Source organism: Notamacropus eugenii, chromosome 5 (assembly GCF_028372415.1).
Source record: "Notamacropus eugenii isolate mMacEug1 chromosome 5, mMacEug1.pri_v2, whole genome shotgun sequence".
NCBI lineage: Eukaryota > Metazoa > Chordata > Mammalia > Diprotodontia > Macropodidae > Notamacropus > Notamacropus eugenii.
The window spans coordinates 196,980,104-197,001,376 of NC_092876.1; the positions used below are offsets into that span (position 1 = coordinate 196,980,104).

Genomic DNA, 21,273 nt, shown 5'->3' on the forward strand with positions numbered 1-21,273 from the left:
CATTTATTATTAGCTATATCATTATTATTAATTAATTCTATCCTTAAACCTGCAAAACTTGATGTTGTCACCTCATTTATCTTAAGACTGTCCCTATTAAAGCCTATGAAAACTTTTTCAGCAAAGTAGTGACCATGACTATTGTTCTGTACAATTCTTATATAATTCAAAACTTTTAAAAATTCATATTAACATTTGCAAAATAAATGAGAAGTGAAGTAGATCTGCTACTTTCTGAGGAATTATATACTTCTCATGGGCCAAAAATAGAACCAGTAATGTAAAAGGTAAGCTAAGATGATAGAAAAGGGCATGTTTGGAAGGTAGGGTGGTCTATACCTGCATTTTTAACTGGGTTTCTCAGGAAGCTTTAATTGAATCTACCAGACAATTATATTTAGAACACTGAGGTGGGTTGATTCAATTCAATAGTTAAATTAAGTCAGTTTTCAAAATTGTGAATTGCATCAGGCAAAATGAATAGTTTTTACTGTTTCATTTGACTTAAACCAGGCAGAATCAATACTTCAATTCTGAGTTCAGTCTACAATTCAGATTCTTTTAGCTAAGGCAGCTAGGAGCACAGACACTAGCTGTCTGTCCGTGATACAAGTTATGCTGTCTCTGTGCCTCAGTTTTCTCACCTGCAAAACAATAATAGCACCTACCTTCCATGATTAAAGCATTTTGCAAATCCTAAAGTGTTACATAAATGCTCAGCTACTATTATTGTAACTGCTTTGATTACAATTTCAATTAGCAATCAACAGTCCAGCCTTTCTTCAATACATTTTAAGTCTGAGCATACTGAGTAGAGTGTAGACATGACTTAATAGACATACTATCACTGAGTTATTTGTTGCCACTTTCAAGTTTGGAGACATTTTTAAGAACATCATTTCCGGCCCATTTAAGGTAAAAATAAAAATCTTCCCCTTTTCCTCCTCCCTCATGTAAAGTTTCATTGCAGATCATTTTTACTCTTGGATTTATGACAACCAGTGGGTGTACTTTGTCAGCTGCACCTTGTCCTTTTGCTTCTGTTGAGGGTCATGACCTTGCAGAATTAGGACAAGGACATATATTGTTCATCCATGACAATTTCCTAGGTCATGAAGAAACTGGCTTCATTTCAGCAGAGCTTGGAAGTCAGGTATAACCTTATTTAAGCTTAGCAGATATTTTTGCTCTGAACAGGAAAACCACAAGTTGATTTCACACAGTAGACATTTTCTGTGAGGAAAGTTTGCTGCTATGTGATACGTTATCAGTGTGGTTATTATCATAGAACTATGACAATACCAAGTACAAATATGTAGCCTAATAATTACTTTGTGGTTATAATGTGTTAAGTCCCATACAGCATAGTAAAAACATCACTAAAGTAAGGTGAATTAACATTACTAGCCCCATGGGTTACTCTTTGGGCTATCCCAAAAGTCCCAGTGATGTTTCAGGCTTCAGTAACTACAGAAGTATACATGCTACAAACATACAAAAACCATGAGTTGAAAATTTAATTACATTTAAATTTCTTTTGTGAATTTTTAATAATTTAATTTTAACAAGACGATTCATCCTGTCATCATGCATTGCATTTCAGACAGTTTGTGGACGACACTTTCTCAGACCTTGGATTGGTAGTGGAGGTATTCTTGTTTAGTTATTTCAGTCACCTGAGACTCTTGTGAGGTCACATCAGAACTGTCACAAAGGCATCAAAACCTCGTTCTTTCATGATCTTAAGGCTGGGATTCCAAATGCAATCCTTTCAGTCACAGAGCAGCAATGATGAAAGTTTTTACAAAGTTCAAAAATAGGCAAATGATTTGTAAAACAAGACAGTGATTATGTTGAATGCATTAAGAAACTTGCCAATATTTTAAAATTTTTTACCTTTCAAATATTTTTTTAAGTTTGTAGCATTTATATTTCTGACGTTTAGACTTTTGGGACATCCTCAGTATTAAGTGATTACTCTGGTCTTTGTTTATACAGTTAAAATTATAGGGATTATATAGCGTGAACATCTCTTACAGAAAAGAGTAGCATACAGTCATAGAAAACAAGTTGCTTCACATTGTTTTTCAATTTATTAACTTTTCAATAGATTCTTAAAAATTGATTTTATAAGCCCACATTCCCCTTTTCAAACCTATACAAAATTAGGAGTATTAATCAAGATTAACATTGATAAAATATACCAGAAATTTAAAAAAAAAAACAGTGCTCAGACAGCTTATCTTTTGGAGGTTCATCATTTTGGCCATAATTAATTTGGGTTAGCCATAACACAATGATAACTAATTTAGGGGTGACTATTCTAAATTGTGGAAATTGCCAATAGAGACAGATTTGTTAAGCACTTATTAAGTGCAATGCATTATACCAGGTACAAGGTCCTGCTATGTGATATTATTATTTTATTATTTCCATTAGTTATTCATCTAAACATCCCTGAGAGGTAAGTCAGTATTGCCTCACAAATTACACAGATGAAAGCCCCAAGGTACAAAGAAGGCATGTGTTTTGTTCAGGAGGTGAACACGGACATCACAGGATTGGAGTTCACAGATCCAGGGTTTCAGTGGCTTCCCTGGGCCCTTATATTTTATGTCCCTCTTTAAGAATCAAAAAGGAAAAGGGAAGCAGCTCATTGAAAAATTCCATCTCTGTATTAGTATTAACATGTCATTTTAAGCATCACTCTCATACTAAATGCTCAATGTGCGTAGGTAGTATCCTACAAAAAATGGTCCCTGGGTAGGACCTTATTTTCGAGTTAGCAGGGAGTTAGTTACAGTGTGATAGTGCTCTCCATCGTTTCATTTAGTGTGGAGGTAGAGCATATGGCAATGCTAATGAATAAGTAAAAAAATCATAATGATTCAGTTGATTACGTTGTCATCCCTGGATTCTTCTTGTATAAGGGGTGCACGGTCTTCTTCATCCCACCTAGTACACATTATAACACTGCAAAAAAAAAAAGGAATAAATAGATGAATGAATAAAATTTTTTCAAAGAGATAAAGCAGTTTACTGAGTCTGTCAGTAATTTGCAATCCACCTATCCTAGCCAACAGACTTATCAAATTATGAAGTATAGAGACATACATAGTGTCATTTTGAATAAAATGCAGTTCACTATCTTGGGGAAAAGTGAAAGAAGCCTCATGTGTGAAATAAAAGGGAGGGAAGAAAGATGGTGAAGTGGATAGAATACAGGACTTAGAGTTAGGAAGACCTAGTTTAAATGGTTTGACAGAAGAGTTGGTTCAGCTTTATCTTCCATCTAAGACTAGGTTTCTAAGCACATTTTAGCTTTATAGAGATAAAAAAGTTTTAGGAAACCTTTTCACTGAACTCATCTACATTGGCTCTTGATACAGATGGCTTCTATATATATCACGTATTTGAATATTTTCAACATAATATGGAAATGTTTTGTATGCCTACACATGTGGAATCTGTATCAGATTGCTTGTCTTGAGGGGAGAGAAGAGAAAGGGAGGGAGAGAATTGGGAACTCAAAATTTTCAAAAAGTTAAAAATTTTTGTTTACATGGAATTGAGAAAAAAATAAATGTAAAAATGTAATTGGGAAATGTTTAACAAAAGTAAAATACAGTACATCAGAAAAAGAATGAAGATTTTCCATAAGAATTTTTTTAATGAAATTGAGAACTTTAATTTTTATTAAACCATTGTAATAAATAGCTCAGTTGGGTAGGTAGGTGGCACAATGAATAGAGTGCTGGGCCTGGAGTCACGAATACCTGAGTTCAAAACTAGCTTCAGACATTTACTAGCTGTGTGACCCTGGGCAAGTCATTTAACTCTGTTTGCCTCAGTTTCCTCATCTATAAAATGAGATGAAGGAAAATGTCAAATCACTATCTTTGCCAAGAAGACCCCAAATGGGGTCAGGAAGACACAACTGAAACAACTAAACAATATCTCAATAATCAAGATTCCTGGAGCACAGACTTTTTGTTTGCATATATCTGATAAACCAGAAGACAATAAATATTTTGCCTGCCCCCATGTACACTTCTTCCATACTAAACATCATTTCCAACGGAGCAGAGGCAGCTGAGTGTCTAGTTCAATTCTCTGAATACAATATGACAAATATACATATATATGTACATACATATACATATGTAAACATATAATCAATATCTATAAATCTACAGATATCTATATTATATAACTGATTTGCTACATCCATGATATAGTGATGTTATCACATCTGTTTTAAGCTATATTGAATAGCAATAATGCTATAGATAGTTCCTCCTTTTCTAGCTGTCAGTTACCCAAATGACAAATGATTTGGAGTATCTGGAAAACAATAGAAGATGTGAATCTGTTTTTATGTTTATTCTTCTGATCTTCCAGCTCTAAATCTATGAATTCTTTTCTTTTTTCTATTAAAATACAAAGATAGAGTCACATAGTAATCCACTAGTACTTGATCTTGAATGAAAACTCAGATCTCCTGATAGCCTGCCCAGTGAACTCTCTGGCTTTATAAATTTAATCAAAAATCCAGGTTGAATTCAGGTTTAGGGGATATTACCTGAAAGAAATTATTTTCTATGAAATCAGTATCCTATTGAATAGCAGAATATCCAAACTGGAAGTAAAGTTCCAACCTCCTTATTTCACAGATGAGAAACTGAAGTAATAAGAGCTTAAAAGATTCATCAAAGGCTGAGCAGGTATTAAAGTGCCTTCCTGTGGTTTTAAAATACATTTCTATTCTTATGTGTTAATCAAATAATTTTTACTATATTTAAGGAGATAATAGTTAATACCTTTGCATTCCTGATTAATCATTATTTATCTGTGACCATCTATGTCTTAAGCTTTCCTCTTCCACTCTAAAATTATTGACAAATTTTATTAAGGTTAAAAGTTCTTGAGAAAGGTGCATTGCAATGTACAACTTTAAGTTAAACGATTAAAAGTTAAACGATTTTTAAATATTGACATACCATAGACTGATTGCTGGGATCAATAAAAGACCAGCTGAGAGCATAAAAGTGAATCCCGAAAACCAAGCAACAGTGGCTGAATAAATGCCATTGAAGGCAGAAACTGCAATAACTCCAACCAGCGTCTCTAAGAAAGCAATACAAGCAAACAAGGTACCTGGGGGAAAACAAATGACTGAACTGAAAGAACAGCACTCAGTGGGGTGAGATTGTTCAGAAAGTGATCAGAAAATATCTAGTCCCATTACCTACTGAATTTCGTGATTTTAGAACCTTTTAGATCAGGGGTGGGGAACCTGCTGCCTTGAGGCCACATGTGACCAAGAAGCTGCAGGTTCTCCATTTGTTTTAGGTCATTAAAGTCTCATGAATGTTGCTATGAAGCTTTCCACTAACGTGGGATTTAATACAAGACAGGTTTATTTTTGAAAGTCATGTAAGCATGATTAGCTATTAAAATAAACAAAATAAGTCATAAATTTTGGTAATAAATTTTTAGTTTGAACAGCTGTTCTGCAAAATTATAAAATAAATGTTTTATTTTTCTTTGCTTTCTCAATCCTACCAAAGATCTCTATCCATATCCCCTGCCCCCACCCTCCAAGCACCCATCCTGAGTTCCATTTCTGCCAGATATTAAATGATAAAGCTAATGTGACTCTATTAAAATATTATTCCATTGATAGCCAGCAAAATCCTAGTGGCTCCAAAAGGAGATTTCCCCTCCTGAAGCATCTGAATTAAGGATTAAGCATCTAGAAAGGAAAACAAAAAACACAAAAATGAATAAAATCTGCAAATATTTTCATAACAAACTTTTTTCCCATCAATGCCAGCAAAGCTATCACATTTGGATTCTATTTCCCAATAGTTTCAGTGTGCTACAATGAGGAAGTAGAAGTGTCATTAAATAAAACAAAGACACTAGGCCAAGTATGTACAGAGGAGGTCCATGATGGAGGCACCACAGTTATATAAAATGTCCAGTGATCCAGTCACAAAGTACCTGAAAGGGTGGTATGTCACAAAGGACTGGAAATAGTTTCAGATCTTGTTACCCTTCTACCATAAAAGGCAATTGAAAAAATAAAAATATGCCTACTTTTCTATCTCTACAAAATATTTATTAGATGAATCTACCCATGCATTAAAAGAGTTCTTGAAGATTACACTAAGAAATGGACTTTCTCAAAAAGCAGATCACATCTTTACAATCACACAATTGCCTGAAAGGTACAGAGAATACAACACCCTCCTGGACTTTTGTTTGTTGACTTCTAAAAGAATAAAATGTTCATTATAGGTTTTTCCCCAACAAGGTATCTCCCATTCATTTGCTTGATTATATAGCAAACAAGGCATAAAATAGGGAGACACCTTCTTGCCAAAGGTGCTTGTCATGCTCGTGAATTAAAGTCCAAATTATACCATCCCTGTAGATGGTGAGGCCCTCCAGATGAATCCATTGTGGCCTAGATTGTACTGATTATTTAATACCCTAGAACATTGCAGAGACTCCTAAATGAAATCCATACTAACTCAAAGAAAACTTAGCCTTTTACCCAAACAAGTCAATGAAGAATGACTGTTGTCTAATAAGAAGTTGTATGGAAAATCCATGAGCTCACCCACCAATACACATATCTTGGATAGACATTATGGATCAACAACTAACTGGACCCAGAATTGATGGAAAACAGGTGGAAATGACTTTAGGAAATTGCACAATGTTTTAATGACCCTTAAAATTCTCATAGAGCTGCAAACAGTTCTGCAAAGAATAAACTGAGGGGCATATTGGTTCTAAGTAGGCTACGACATGTTACCAACAAAGAGTGGAACAAGGAAAGGAAGCATTTGGTTTTTATTTAAAGGCTGGGTCTCCCTATCTCATACTGACTAGAAGTACAATGACTGTTCACAGGCTCATCACAGGACAGATGACCTGGGTTGGTTTGCCTCTCTTTAGGCAACCTGGTGGTCCCTTCTGTGAGCTCATCATATTAATGTTGAACTTTGAATACTTGATCAGCTTAGCCTGCTGCAGCTCAGAACTGTTGAGCTCAACTGACCCACCAGTCTTAGTCTCCCCACTAGCAGGGCTGACATTTTAAAGGAAGTCATCAGGGACATGTATGACCAGAAAAGAAGATGGCCCAGTCATGGGTAGAGAACAAGGAATAAGCAACAGACAGCCCGTGTACTCCACTGGCATCTCACCCAGTGTCAAGAGAACTAGAAGACCACTAGCATGATGGGTGGGGCTCTGTGGCAGACTGATGAGGGTGGGGGTGGGGGGTGGGGGAAGAGCTGCACAACAGAAGATGTGGATATGAAGCAATCTGTATTATTGAAGGAAGTACCCATATCAATGACAGGGCACTAGGTGGTAAAGTGGATAGAGCATCTAGGCAGGAATGAGAGTTGGGTTCAAATATGACCTTATACTTCTAGATATATAAACCTGGGCAAGTCACAACTTCTGTTTACCTCACTTTTCTCATCTGTAAAATGGGGATAATAACACCTATTTCCCCCTTTTCCCAGGGTTGTTGTGAGGATCAAATGAGATAATTGTTACGCACTTAGCGCCAGGCACACGATAAGTTCTACGTAAATGTTAGCTATTTTAACAACTATTATTATTAACGAGGTTGCAGATCCCTCAAAATAGCTGGCAGGTTCTTCTAGAGCAGAAAGGCTTAGAGCATAGTCCCAGCAACAGATTTGAGTTTGTGTCCAAAAGATAAGACTAAATGCAAAAATCACCAGCCCATGAAACAAAGAAAAAAATCCTAATAATTTGCATGTAGTAAAAGTTGTTTTTCAGTCACGTCTGACTCTTCGTGACCCCATCTGGGGTTTTCTTAGCAAAGATAATGGAGTGGTTTGCAGTTTTCTTCTCCAGTTCATTTTACAGATGAGGAAACTGAGGCAAACAGGGTTAAATGACTTGTCCAGGGTCACACAGATACTAAATATATGAGGCCAGATTTGAATTCAGGAAGATATGTCTTCCTGACTCTAGGCTCAGCACTCTATCCACTGTGCCACCTAGCTGCCCTTGTGGTAAAAGTTGATGCTGAATAAATGATTGCTGGATTAGATCATTCCCCAAATAAATCCATTTCATAAGGCATTGGAAAAAAAAATCTCTCAGAAGCTAAGCTATTCCAATATCCCATATGATGTCACATAAACAACAAATTAGTTTAAAATAATAATTTTTAAAAGTGTTCCTAACTTCTTTTTTCTCCACTCAAGGAAATCAAGTCAAATCAACAAAGGCTCTTTAAGACCTTAGTATGTGCCTGTGGAAAATACTGGCTATTTATTCAGTACATCTTATTTCTCCTATTAAAAGCTGACAGTGTCCCCATAAACTGTCAGAGCACTGATAAAATGGCAGGGAAGAGAGGGGTCATCTTGTGACTGTCTCAGAACTTCTCTTTTCTCTCTATACTACTATACTTATCAGCTCCCATGAGTTCAGTTATCATCTCTGTCCAGATGATTCCCAGATATATCTAGTTGTTGGCTCCCAAGTCCTAGTCTGATATTGCCAATTGCTTAAAGGGAACTTCAAAATGCTTGTCCCAGAGCCATCTGAAACTTAATATGTACAAAACAATGCATCTTTCCCCTGAAACCTTCCCCCTTCTATATTTCCCTATTACTCCTGAAGCTGTCACCTTCACTTCAGTCACTCAGGTTCACAATATTGCTGCCTTGTATGGACCTAGTTATTCACATGCTGTCTTCCCCATTAGGATATTATCCCTTTCAGGGCAATTTCTCTCTCTCTCCTCTCTCTCTCTCTTTCTCTCTCTCTCTCTCTCTCTCTCTCTCTCTCTCTCTCTCTCTCTCTCTCTCTCTCTCTCTCTCTCTCTCTCTCTCTCTCTCCCCCTCCCCTCTCTCTCTCCCTCCCTCCCTCCCTCTAACTCTATAGGGGATGGAGAGCTGCTCTTAAGAGTCACAGAGATCTGAGTCCAATGCTCCCTCGGACACATACTATGTATAGGGCTCTGAACAAATCACTTTACCTCTGAGTACCCCATAAATTGTAGGACACTTGAGAAACTGCTATGGCAGGACTTTTTCCAAGGAGAGCTGTCTAAACCAGTAAAATCACAGGTCTATGCTTCTCCCTAACACAGTTACCCACTTGATTAAAATGTAGTTTGGTTAAAAAAATCAAATAAAAACCTAAAACCCTGAAGAGCACAATGAGGAAGTATAAACAGATCCTTTGTGATTTATAATCCCAGATCTCTTAACAGGAAGAACAATCTGTCTTTTTCATATATTAAACTCACCTTGTTCAGTAGAGGGAACAACTTTTGATAACATGGACCGGAGAACAGACAACGGCATGAAGGTAAAGAGGAAAGGGATCCTGACTGGGGGGGAAAATCATTAAAAGTCATTTATTTATTAAGAAAACAGATCAATGTTTAACTAAATATCAAACCAAACCAAACTCTTATTCCCTTCCCCTTCCAAAAGCATCTCATTCTGCAGACCTCAAGGACTGAATTGACTTAGACAATTGTAAATCTCTGGTGTATAATTAAAAACAAACTTCCCTCTTGCACCCTACCAACCATACTGTATGGTTTATTTCAGAACTGTTTGTCATTCCATTGAAATCAGTGTATACTTTAAGCATAAGAATCAATCAGAAGCATCTATTAAGAACTTACCTACCACATGCCTGGCATTATGCTTGTTAGTCTGGTTTGAAAAAAAAATACATCTAACAGTCACTTGTTAACTTTCATGTTAAAATAAACAATAAACAACCCCTCACTTGACAGATGAGGAACCTGAGTATCAGGGAAGCTAGGTAACTTGGCCAAGGTCATCCAGATAATAAGCAGCAGACAAAGCTGTGATTTGAATGTAGGTCCACTGACTCTAAATCTTGGGCTCTTTCTACTGTACCAGATGGCTTCCTAATCATTACTATTTTATGCATCAGCTATGATATGTATAAATATTGATGCAACCATATATTTGTCCTTATGTACAGTATGCAAGAAATTTTGAAATAGTTTTTTTTTGCTTACACATTTGTTAATTGATTTTTAGACATAAGGCATGTAACTGATTTAGTTTTGGTTCTGCAAAACACTGGAATAGGAATTTTGGAACAAACTCTTATTGGCATGGACTGATCTACAAGGATTCCAAAACAATTCTTGAAAGTTTGAGGCCTGAATGTAAATCAAGATTAGTTCATGTATTTAAATTTCTTCAGTTAATCCTCTTTCAGTAGATCAACTGATGATGAATTGGGTGTAATCTTTTCTTTCTTAAATTTTGGTTTAGCATAAGCCTCCCTCAGCTAACAGATTTGTTTGTCAATCTACTGGTAAAATCTGGTTTCATTTATTTTATTTGCTTTTTTCTCTTGAGGTATGATTCCCAGGAACCACTGGCATTTTAAATGCCATCCTTACTATACAGATAGTGGGCATCTTATAATAAAAGTTTTCTGAATAGAGCACCGACTCTAGCGTCAGGATGACCTGAGTTCAAATGTGGCCTCAGACACTTGACACACACTGGCTGTGTGACCTTGGAAAATTCACTTAACCCCGATTGCCTCACTTCCCCCCTTCAAAAAAAAAAGTTTCCCCTTTCAGTGTGATTGCATCAAAGGGTTAAGTTTTGAACTCACCTAACAACATCATCAGTGTTGTTTTGGCAAAAACAGCCAATGCCATTCCTCCAGTCGTGGTAAAAATTCCGATGAAAACAATGTAAACATCTCTAAGACAGTAAGAAAAAATCCATATCCCTAGAAAACTAGTCAAGAAAGATATGCTTGCTAAGGATGAGCCATATCCTATGAAGACTTCATTCCAGCAGAGAGGCGAATTCAGCTCATAAAGGATAAATATAGGAGATGAACCTATTACTACAAAGAAATAAGTCATCATTGTAAAAAGGAGCAAACAGAGCAAAGTCCTTTGTTTGCCAGGAACATTTTTAAACAGCATATAAGCTCTCAAAAATAATTTTTTAAAGTTTTTACTCCATGACATGGAAGAATCCCATGATGAAGATACACTAATAGGGTCCTCAAGAAAAAATACGATATATGCCAAGTTAACAGCTAGAGCCAGTGAAGTAATAAAATAAGACCATGTGAAACCAAGCTCTTTGATGAAGTAGCCAGAAGACAGTCCCGTCAATCCAGTAACAAGTCCGAGTATCAAGTCAATGATGGCTATCCGTATAGTTTTCTGTTTCTCTTCTTTACATTGGTCAACTATGTAAGCAAAGCATCCTCCCAGAAAGGTTGTTGAATTGCCACAGAATGCACTGATTAAGGTGGATGCTATCAGAAGTTGGATAGGTAAGCCCAAATATGAGAGCAAACAGAGCCAAATGCTGCTTGCAAGAGCACCTATAGAAGACAAAATCAGAGGTCCTTTGCGTCCTTTTTGATCACTGCTGGATAAAAGAATGAAGGTCACCACAATGCCAGGAATCAATCCACTTAAGTCCATCTGAAGACTAAAAAGGGAGGCTTTTTTTTGGACTTCCTACAAAGAAGAAAAAAGAAATCCATATAATTATGTGATCAATCAATATAATTAGCATACTTAAAAACTTAAAGGATCCATCATCTCATTCCCTTGGACTAATGCAAATGACAGCCTCTTAGTTGACAATCTGACAGATTTCTATGGCCAAAAAGCTCATCACCTGGTGGCCAACTGCTGATAAGGATCCTTTCTGAATCTCTGAGTCTGGGACTCAGAGGGCAGACACAGGGAGAGTTATTTGAACCTTTCCAATGTGAAAGGCGCTAGGTCAAAAAGCAATCAACCAATACTGTGTGCCAGGTACTACCAATATATACAAACAACTAGGTACATGCAAGATATATAAAGAGTAGTTGGAAAGTAATCTCTGAGGGGAAGGCACTAGTAATGGGGTAGGAGAGTAGGGGGCCAGGAAAAGTCTCCTGTTAGAAAGTGAGATTTGAGCTGTTTTGAAGGAAGCCAGAGAAATCAGGAGGTATGAGAGAGGACGAAAAGCATTACAGGCATTACATTACATTACAACATGCTACATTATCATAGTTCCTAAAAACCTGTGATCCTATCCATGACATAATGAGGTATTGGATGAGTGTTTTTAGTAAAGAAGCATTAATACAAGTCAATAAAATATATATTGAGAGCTTTAGAAAGGATAAAATCAGCAGAGCTTCCTGGAGATTGAATTTGAATGGAGGTTAGAAAAACTTTTACCCACAAATTAGCTTCAATCTCTGCCTTAATTGATATGGGTTACATATAGAAGTGGTTTGTGTTTTGTTCCTTTTTTGTGTGTAGTTTGGTTGGGGTTTTTTTGGCTTTGTTTTGTCCAGACCTATGAGAACATTAGTATAGGGGATTCCTTTGTACATCAACAACTCTTACACATGGCTTTGAGAGTGACTTGCCCCAGGTCCTATAACCAGGATGTCTCAGAGTAGGTCCTCTGAATCCAAGTGTCCTTGACGCTGAGGCAGGTTATCTACTACACAAAAATACTTCTCTGAAGAGGGTAATATGCCAATAATTATGGAAATACCACTTAGCTTTGAAGGTTTTTCATGGCAATATAAAAATTTTAAATATGCTAAATAAGGCCCTTACTCAATGTAAATGGGTATGTGTGTGTTTATCAGTTTAAGGAAAAATGCAGATATTGGAGGACAAGCAAAGATAAGTAGAACAAAACCAGAGACATACAGAGAACCAGAGGCAGAAGGAGAAAGATCAAGAGGCCCAGGGACAGAGAATCAGGCTGAGACTTAGAAAAGAACAGAGAAGTACAGACACATTTAAGACAGACACACTGACAGATATGGAAAGGACACACACACAGAAATAAAGAATATATAAAAAAGATGTTTTTGCCAGTCTTCCCAAATATTGATAATAAAAACATTATGAAGGGGAAAAATTTCAAGGTATATGTTAGCCACAACTGAAAGCCCTACACTAGCTGACCAGGACTACGCAGAAGAATTTCCAAGCTAGTAAGAATCTTCAAAATTGAATGACAAAGTCGGTGGCACTGGTTTCTAAGGTAGCCGAAGCCAGCTTTATCGTTCTGTCAGCAGGTCTTTCTGTGGGAAGAACCAGCAATCTACATACCTGTGCTAGGGAAAAATGGAGTAGGCCTAATTAACAGGAGTTTCTCATCTTATCAGTCTTCCATGGATAAGCAACTAGAGGAAAGCCTGCCTATAGGAGGGGTTGGGGTTCTGCTTTGGTTTTTCTTTTATTACTGAAACTACTGGAGTAGGAAGGGGATGCAGGCAGAATGTAATATGACAAGTCTAAGTGGGAGAAGTTGGAAGAGAGGAAGAAAAAAGAAAGAGAGAAAAAGAAGACATTTTTATAATACCTACTATGTGCCAGGCATTGTGATAAGAGCTTGAAAATGATTATTTCATTTGATCCTGACAAGAGCCCTGGGAGGGCTTTCCTAACTTCAAACCTCCCCAACACAACTGTCCAGCACAGTGCTTGACACGTAGCAGGGACTCAGTCAATGCTTGCTGAATAAAACTGAGGTGTCATCTAATATAGTAGTGAGCACTATTATAACTTTCTTTATAAACCAGCTTGCTATTCACAAACTTTAAATAATAAAAAGTTCCCATCTAAGATTCCATATAGATGATATTCAGGAAACAAGCCAGACAGATGATACAAAAATAATCATGGTAACTCCCATTTATGGAGTGTTTCAAGGTTTCACAGTATGTTTCATGTGCATTGTTGCTTCTGCGCAACGCTGAGATGAAGGTGCTAGTATTATCTTCATTTTACATAGGAGGAAACTAAGGATCCAAGAAAGGCCAGGGGATTTAGAATTACAGATTTAAAGCTGGAGGGAACCTTTTACATCATCTAGCCCAACTTCCTCAGTTTACAAATGAAGAAAGAAGAGGCCAGAAGAATGAAGTGAGATAAATGAAGGTCACTGGGGAGGTAGTAAGTAGTAGAGTCAGGACTCAAACCCAGGTCCTCTGGAGCAAAAACCAGATCTCTTTCTTTTGTACCAACTGTACCAACTGTACCCAGCTGTTATGTGTCTGAGACAGGATCTGAAAGCAGGCCTTGCAGAGTCTGAGTCCAAGTTTATGAGTCCAACATTATTAAATGAATGATGGTTCCTTTTTTTTTTTTTACAGCGTATCTCATCCTTATCTATATGACTAAGGAGTATTTATTGGATACCAACTGTGTATATACAGGAAGTGCTAGTCATAATCTCCCTACTCTTTGAAATTCTGCCATCAAGCTATTCTTGAAACAGATATGAAGATAGAATCATTGAGGCCTATGATATAGCCACTGAATATTTAGACAAAGGCCAAAGAGTTCTACTAACCGCCATACTTTCCTCTCCCCGTGTTGTTTCCAGATTATGCAGTGCCATCAGATTTAGATGGGAGACTGATTTCTGGAATATAACATTATATCAAAATAGCTCACGCATACAACCTAGATCCCTGTTTCTAACTTCTGGCCCCTACTTCCCCAAATGTTTGTTGATAATGTAGCTAAATTTTCTCATTCGTTACGTGTTAGTTTACAATTTACAGGTGATTTTCATTATTCCCTTTTATTCCATCTTTTTATTTCTTACCTTTTGGATCTCATAAATTGGATTGCTTTTATTCGCTTCACATTCGGAGATATTGTTATGATCTATGTAGCTATAGTTACTTGTTTCCTTCCATATCCTCTGATAAATGTATTGTGTTGTCAGTGGACTAGTCAAAGACAAAGCAAATGCACTAAGGAAAATGGCAGGTTCTATAAATAAAATCTTCTTCATGATGAAGATCTGGTTTAATTCTCTGAAACAAAAAAGAAAACCAGCAATCAAATGTACTTCAGTATCATAATACTGAAGCAAATGTGAAGTTGTAGTTTTGTGGAAGAAAGGGAAAAATTAAGGAGACCTTAGGAAGTTTACACATGGACCATAAGAGAAATTATTTTGCCTAGGAGCAGGAGTCTGTAAATTGGAAGATTTCAGATTCTCTGTTTTTAAGAGAAGGTACCATTTTGAACTAAAACTTGAAAACAACCTTTATTAAATTACACTATTAGCTTTGGTCACCCATCATGTTTTTAATTCCTTTAACTTTATTTCAATTAATTAACTCACCTACTGGCTTTTATTGCGCAAATTACAAAGGCCTTTCAGAGTATCACTATTGCCTAATCAAACATATTTATCTTGGCATATTTGCCGTCTCCTCATACAAGGGGTTATTTTTACAGGACAAATTCACGGGAAAAGCTAAAAGAGGATTGTTGAGACTTACCTGGAGCTCAAATCTTCTGTTAGTCAGGCAGGGCAGGAGGATGGGAGTATTAGGGTCCCATCTTTGACTCTCAGTACCCACTGCTTCCTGGAGCTCTCATGGCAATTGTTCTGGGTGTCAGAAGACTCACCTGTTCCTCAGGGTGAGGCTGGTTGCCAGCACGTCTTTGTCATGGGCAACTAGAGGAGGAGAAAGAGAAAAGGAGGGAGAAGGAGGAGGAGGAAGATGCAATCTGCCCCACCTTAAGCAACCAATCTCTGTGGCCAGGTCTACCCCCTGATACTGCCAGTCTGTGTAGCCAGGTCTATCCCCTGATACTGCCAGTCTGTGTAGCCAGGTCTACCCCCCTGACACTGCCAGTCTGTGTAACCAGGTCTACCCCCTGATACTGCCAGTCTGTGTAGCCAGGTCTACCCGCCTGATACTGCCAGTATGTGTAGCCAGGTCTACCCCCCTGATACTGTCAGTCTGTGTAGCCAGGTCTATCCCCTGATACTGCCAGTATGTGTAGCCAGGTCTACCCCCCTGATACTGCCAGTCTGTGTAGCCAGGTCTACCCCCCTGACACTGCCAGTCTGTGTAGCCAGGTCTACCCCCTGATACTGCCAGTCTGTGTAGCCAGGTCTACCCCCCTGACACTGCCAGTCTGTGTAGCCAGGTCTACCCCCTGATACTGCCAGTCTGTGTAGCCAGGTCTACCCCCCTGACACTGCCAGTCTGTGTAGCCAGGTCTACCCCCTGATACTGCCAGTCTGTGTAGCCAGGTCTACCCCCCTGACACTGCCAGTCTGTGTAGCCAGGTCTACCCCCTGATACTGCCAGTCTGTGTAGCCAGGTCTACCCCCCTGACACTGCCAGTCTGTGTAGCCAGGTCTACCCCCTGATACTGCCAGTCTGTGTAGCCAGGTCTACCCCCCTGACACTGCCAGTCTGTGAAGCCAGGTCTACCCCCTGATACTGCCAGTCTGTGTAGCCAGGTCTACCCCCCTGACACTGCCAGTCTGTGAAGCCAGGTCTACCCCCTGATACTGCCAGTCTGTGTAGCCAGGTCTATGCAGCCAATCTGCGTCGCCAGATCTACACGCCAAAGTGAAATTAGCAAGGGCTCACCTTGAGTCCACTAAGGCAATCTAGGACTTTCGGGGCCACTCTTTGGCGTACAAACGAATCGAACACCCCTCGGACGCGCACAGTTACAAAGAGGGGGTGGCGGTGGTCCGAGGGGCGTGGTCTGATTACTCTGCCCCAGCCTGAAGTCCCCCTTGCACTTACAGAGGTGCCCGAACGGCAGCCCCGGATCCAGGTGTCCTCCGGAGCCCGGGGCAGGCCAGGTGGGCTCCCTCGCCCCTCACCTGAAGTGGGCTCCCTCCTGCCCCTCCTGGGGCTCTCCCTGCCCCTCTGCTCGTTTCACTGCGTCCTCCCCCGGGGGTCGACAGCCGCGTCGCTGTCACTCATTTCAGCCCATTCCACCTGAGCCGGGCAGAGAGCCTCCCCTTCCCCCCTTCCGCCTTCGCCCCGGACCGCGACAAAGACAGTGACGTCCCCCCCGCGGCTCTGCCCAATCGGAGCCTCGGCCGCATCCGACCGGCGCCCCGCCCGAGGACAAGAGAGTCCAGGAGAGGGGCCGCCCCGCGCGCCCGGGGCCCGCAAGGGCCGCGGGGAGGGAAGGGAGCGGGGTGGGGGGAGAGCGCGAAGCCGAGGGCCGGCGGGGCATCGCAGACCACTTTGTTGTCCTCTTTGTAAACCAAAGCCCGTCCGCGAGGCCCGCGGTCCGCCCGACGCCAGGCATTGGTCTGGGCCGCTGTCATTCACCGTCCGGGCCCCGCCCCCTGTCAAGTTGCGTGCCAGCGTTTGTGCTGGCTAGCGAGGTTCTGAGCGGAGGTGGGACACGAAGGCAGATGGGTCGGATCGCTCCAAGTCTGGTGCCGCGGAGGGCGACCCTGCAGCGAAGGCTCGCGCGGCCCTGGCTGGCAGAGCGCAGCGTGTGGGTCAGTGTCTTTCTTTTGTAACGGAGCCATTCCCGGGGCTGAATACTTCGCTTCAGCACCAAAGCCCTTAGTCCTGCGGGGTGACTCAGCAAAGTCGCTGGCCAGGTCAGCCTAGAGCGGACCCAGCCTACTTCAGAAAGTACAAAAGGGAAAATGGGCCGGCCTCCGCAAAAGCCGTTAATTCTGGGACAGCTTCCAGCCTTTTGTGTGGCTCTGGTGTGGGCACAACCTCTCCTGCCTTGTCCAGGTCCCTAGATGAATGGCCCGAGTCAGGCCCGAGTCTAGGTCAGAGCCGGCAGAGCCAAACCAGATAAACACATCCTCCTTAAAACATGACAGCTAAAAATAGGGAAGTGTGTTCCGATCATTTCTATTTTCTATGTATCAGGGGCAGAGAGAAAGTGCAAAGGGCACACGTTCTCATTCTTGGCTATTCTTATTTTTCTTTTATTCACAGAAAAAAAAGAAACTTTTCGGACTACATCCAACTTTTACTTGGCTACCCACCTCTGAGATGATAACTGCATATAAAACCTCTTTCAACAAATAAAGGAAAGCATTACGGCAGAGTAGAAGGGACATTGGTCCGGGAATAAAGAAACCTGGGTTGTAATCCTGTCTCTGCCACTAGGTAATCCTAGTGATGGAATCCTAATAAAGCTGCCCCCCAACTCCACAGACAGCAGGCCCACTGCCCCTACCCAGCCAGCCAGCCACCCACCCCATAGCCTAATTTCTTGATATGTGTCTCACTGCTCACTAGAACAACAGGTGTGTCCATGAACTCATATTTCCCACAGCAACAGCAGGTGTGTCCATGTACTCAACCACAACCACATCCATCTAGTCCACAATACTCAGCCAATCAGAAAGCAGTACCACCACGATGCCCAAGCAGCATGTAGACCCCAAAGTAATAGAAGGGACTTTTCCTAAGTAGGCACCTGCACAGTAATAGTGAAGAACTGCCCTAGAGTAAACTTATGATGTAGAGAGGCTCATTATAATATCATTATCATACATACATACTTCCTCAAATGAGTTTTTCTGTAAGCATTGTGGGTAATCCTACCTGCAGTTCCACTGTGGCTGGGACCCCTCCCCTATTACCTAATCCCTTCACAAACCCCTCCCACCTTTTTCATATTCATAATTTATGTTATGTAATTGCATTTTTACCCTAAAAATTTACCCTAAAAAAATCCATCTTGCCTTCTCTGAAGTTGCTGGTTCCTCTTGGAACTTAGCCTGCTCCATGAGAGGAGTCAATCTCAATAAATGTCTATACTTGGATTAGAGGTGGTCTCACTCTGAATTCTTTGAGGTGGTTCCACCACAACACATCATGAAATCGGAACAGTTTTGGTGTCCCTGGGTGGGCAGAATCTAAACCACAACACTATGACCTTGATCAAGTCACTTACAACCTTGCTGGAGACTCAGATTCTTCGTTTATGAGATTATAATATCTTCCTAGATTTCATCACAGGATTATATTGAGGAGCAAATGATATATTAATGAGAGTTAATTCGAGTCACTAAATGTATATTTATTAAATACAGTTCATAATCTTTGACTTCCTATCCACCCCTCATTCTCCTGGGCACTGAAGTTCTTTCTTCCTAGGTTTCACCCTCCATTTCTTATTCTCTCTCATTCCTCATATCCAATCCACTGATAAAATGTCACTTCTACCTTCATGACATCTCTCTGGTAAAAGTATTCTTTTGCATTCATAAAGTTGACACAGAAGAAATCTAGGCTACAGAAAGGTTTGAGATGGGGCAAGAAAACTGATAACCTGGAATATTAGAAGAAATTTTGGAGGAAATGGCATCTAAGCTGGACTTTCACAGAACATAAGGATTCTGAAAGGCTGATATGAGGACCTTTGAAGGCAAAGGAGGTGGCTTCTGTGAATGTACCACTGTGAACAAAGATAACTGCAGCATATAAATTAATATTAATTTAGAAGATGAGTGAGTACAAAGAACTTCACAAAATTCTCCAAACAGAGTCAATATATACTCAATGTAATATTGGACGTAAGGAAAATGATTGAAAATTTATACTGGAAGATACAGTTTAGCTAACACAATATATAAGACCAAGAACTATTCCTCACTGGACAAGTAGTTAAAGGATATGAACTAACAAATCATTAATAACTAAAAGAAATATTCCTCTAAATCACTATTTATAAGAAAAATATAAATCAAAACAACTCTGAGGCTGCACCTTGAATTCAGCTAGTTGACAAAGATGACAAAATATGAGATTGTCCATGGGAGGAGGGTATGCAAAGACAAAAACACTAATGTCTCATTGGTAGAGATGTTAATTGGTCCAAGCATTCTGGAAAGTATTTTGCAATTAGATTAGGGAAAAACTCTAATATTTTTTACTCAGAGATTCCACTTCTAGGTAAATACTATGCAAAAGGTCAAAGCTAGAACAAAGGGTCCTGCATATACCAAAATATTTGTAGAAACAGTTTCTGTAGTTTGGAAACTGGCTAAAAAAGTTGTGGTGTATGAATGAATTTTAATCAATTTTCATTTAATTTAGAAATAATGAAAATTAAGAATGCAAAGAAATATAGGAAAATGTATATGAATAGATGCAAATGAAGTCAGCAGAACCAAGAACACAGTATATACAATGACTTGTTCAGTCATTTTCAACTTTTCTTGAACCTATTGAGTTTTTCTTAGCAAAAATACTAGAGTGGTTTGCCGTTTTCTTCTGCAGTTCATTTTATAGATATAAACTGAGGCAAACAGGATACACTAACTTGACCAGGGTCACACAACTAGAAACATCTAAGGCCATGTTTAAATTCAAGAAGATGAATCTTCACGAGTCCAGGTCCAGCACTCTATCCACTGTGCCACCAAGCTGCCTATACACGATAGCTATAACACTGTAAAGAAAAGAACAGCAAAAGTGAATCTGAATGTGATATAAGTATAATGATCAAGCCTGACTCAAAAGAAGAGAGAAAATACATCTCCTTTTCTTCTAGATGATGCCACCTAGTGCCAGGTCTGGAGTTAAGAAGACCTGAATTCAAATTTGACCTCAGACACTGTCTACATGATCCTGGGAAAGTCACTTAATCTCTATTAATGGGAATAATAACAGCATGTATCTCATAGGGTTGTTGTAAGGAACAAATAAGATATATTTGTAAAGTACTTAACATGGTGACTGGCACATATATAAGTGTTAACTATTATTCTTTGCAGCAATAAGGAACGATGGCTGTGCAACACCGTATACACATACTGCAAACTTGGTTGATATGTTGTCCAGTTATGCAGAACTACTTTTTCCACCTCTTTTTAAATTCTTTATTATAAGCAACAGTTCTCTGAGAAAGGGAGGCAGGAGCAACCTATTTGGAAATGAAGATGATATAAAAACAAAACTCATCAAGAAAATCTGGAACAGAATTACAGCTTTGAAAACTCCTCTAAAGTATTGAAGTCATGCAAGACTCGATGAGAGATCATTTAACTGGGGACACATGATGACACCAGAAGGAAGGTAGAAAGTATTTATGGAGTCCTGGGCAAGAAACCAAAGCTCCTAATCTGAGTTTTTCACTGCCTGTGCTTTCATTCTGTCAGGGAGTCCAAAGCATTTATTAAGCACTTATTATGTGCCAGGTTACATGGCAAGAGGAGGTTATCTCCCAGGAGTTCAAGGATGCCTCCATTGTCCACCTCTATGAGGATAAAGGGAATAGATTGTTCTACAACAATCATAGGCGGATCTCTGTCTTAGTCATTGCTGGCAAAGTTCTTGCTAGAGTCCTCCTTAATAGGCTGATCCTTCACCTGGAAGATAGTCATCTACCTGAAAGCCAGTGTGACTTCAGAAAGGGCCAAGGAACAGTCGATATGGTGTTTGCTGCCCAACAACTCC

At 39.6% G+C, this 21,273-nt stretch overlaps 2 protein-coding genes across 4 annotated transcripts; one reads left to right on the forward strand and one right to left on the reverse strand.

Annotated features, from left to right (window-relative positions):
• Positions 1-2,074: 2,074 nt before the first annotated feature.
• Positions 2,075-16,889, reverse strand: SLC46A3 (solute carrier family 46 member 3). 3 transcript variants are annotated; one of them, XM_072611820.1, is made up of 7 exons: positions 16,707-16,889; positions 15,355-15,533; positions 14,667-14,880; positions 10,684-11,554; positions 9,317-9,400; positions 5,001-5,157; positions 2,075-2,973 (listed from the first exon to the last, which is right to left on the reverse strand). In XM_072611820.1, exons 3-7 carry the CDS (start codon positions 14,856-14,858, stop codon positions 2,889-2,891), a joined length of 1,389 nt encoding a protein of 462 aa, XP_072467921.1. In that variant the 5' UTR covers positions 14,859-14,880; positions 15,355-15,533; positions 16,707-16,889; the 3' UTR covers positions 2,075-2,888. The 3 variants fall into 3 exon arrangements, with proteins under 3 accessions (XP_072467921.1, XP_072467920.1, XP_072467922.1); XM_072611819.1 differs by having other exon boundaries at positions 16,627-16,889; XM_072611821.1 differs by lacking the exon at positions 16,707-16,889 and adding an exon at positions 16,465-16,620.
• LOC140507786 (uncharacterized) lies at positions 15,858-17,955 on the forward strand. Its single transcript, XM_072615703.1, has 4 exons — positions 15,858-15,927; positions 16,629-16,711; positions 16,923-17,342; positions 17,800-17,955. Exons 1-4 carry the CDS (start codon positions 15,858-15,860, stop codon positions 17,890-17,892), a joined length of 666 nt encoding a protein of 221 aa, XP_072471804.1. The 3' UTR covers positions 17,893-17,955.
• Positions 17,956-21,273: the final 3,318 nt, after the last annotated feature.

Coding starts and splice junctions, on each gene's coding strand:
- SLC46A3 (XM_072611820.1), bottom strand. CDS start 14,858: ATGAAGAAGATTTTATTTATAGAACCTGCCATTTTCCTTAGTGCATTT. Junction 11,555..14,666: donor CAATTTATGAGATCCAAAAG/GTAAGAAATAAA, acceptor TCTTCTTTGTAG/GAAGTCCAAAAAAAAGCCTC. Junction 2,974..5,000: donor ATCCCAGCAATCAGTCTATG/GTATGTCAATAT, acceptor TTTTTTTTGCAG/TGTTATAATGTGTACTAGGT.
- LOC140507786 (XM_072615703.1), top strand. CDS start 15,858: ATGTGTAGCCAGGTCTACCCCCCTGATACTGCCAGTCTGTGTAGCCAG. Junction 15,928..16,628: donor CTACCCCCCTGACACTGCCA/GTCTGTGTAGCC, acceptor TTGCACTTACAG/AGGTGCCCGAACGGCAGCCC. Junction 16,712..16,922: donor TCCCTCGCCCCTCACCTGAA/GTGGGCTCCCTC, acceptor GCCCAATCGGAG/CCTCGGCCGCATCCGACCGG.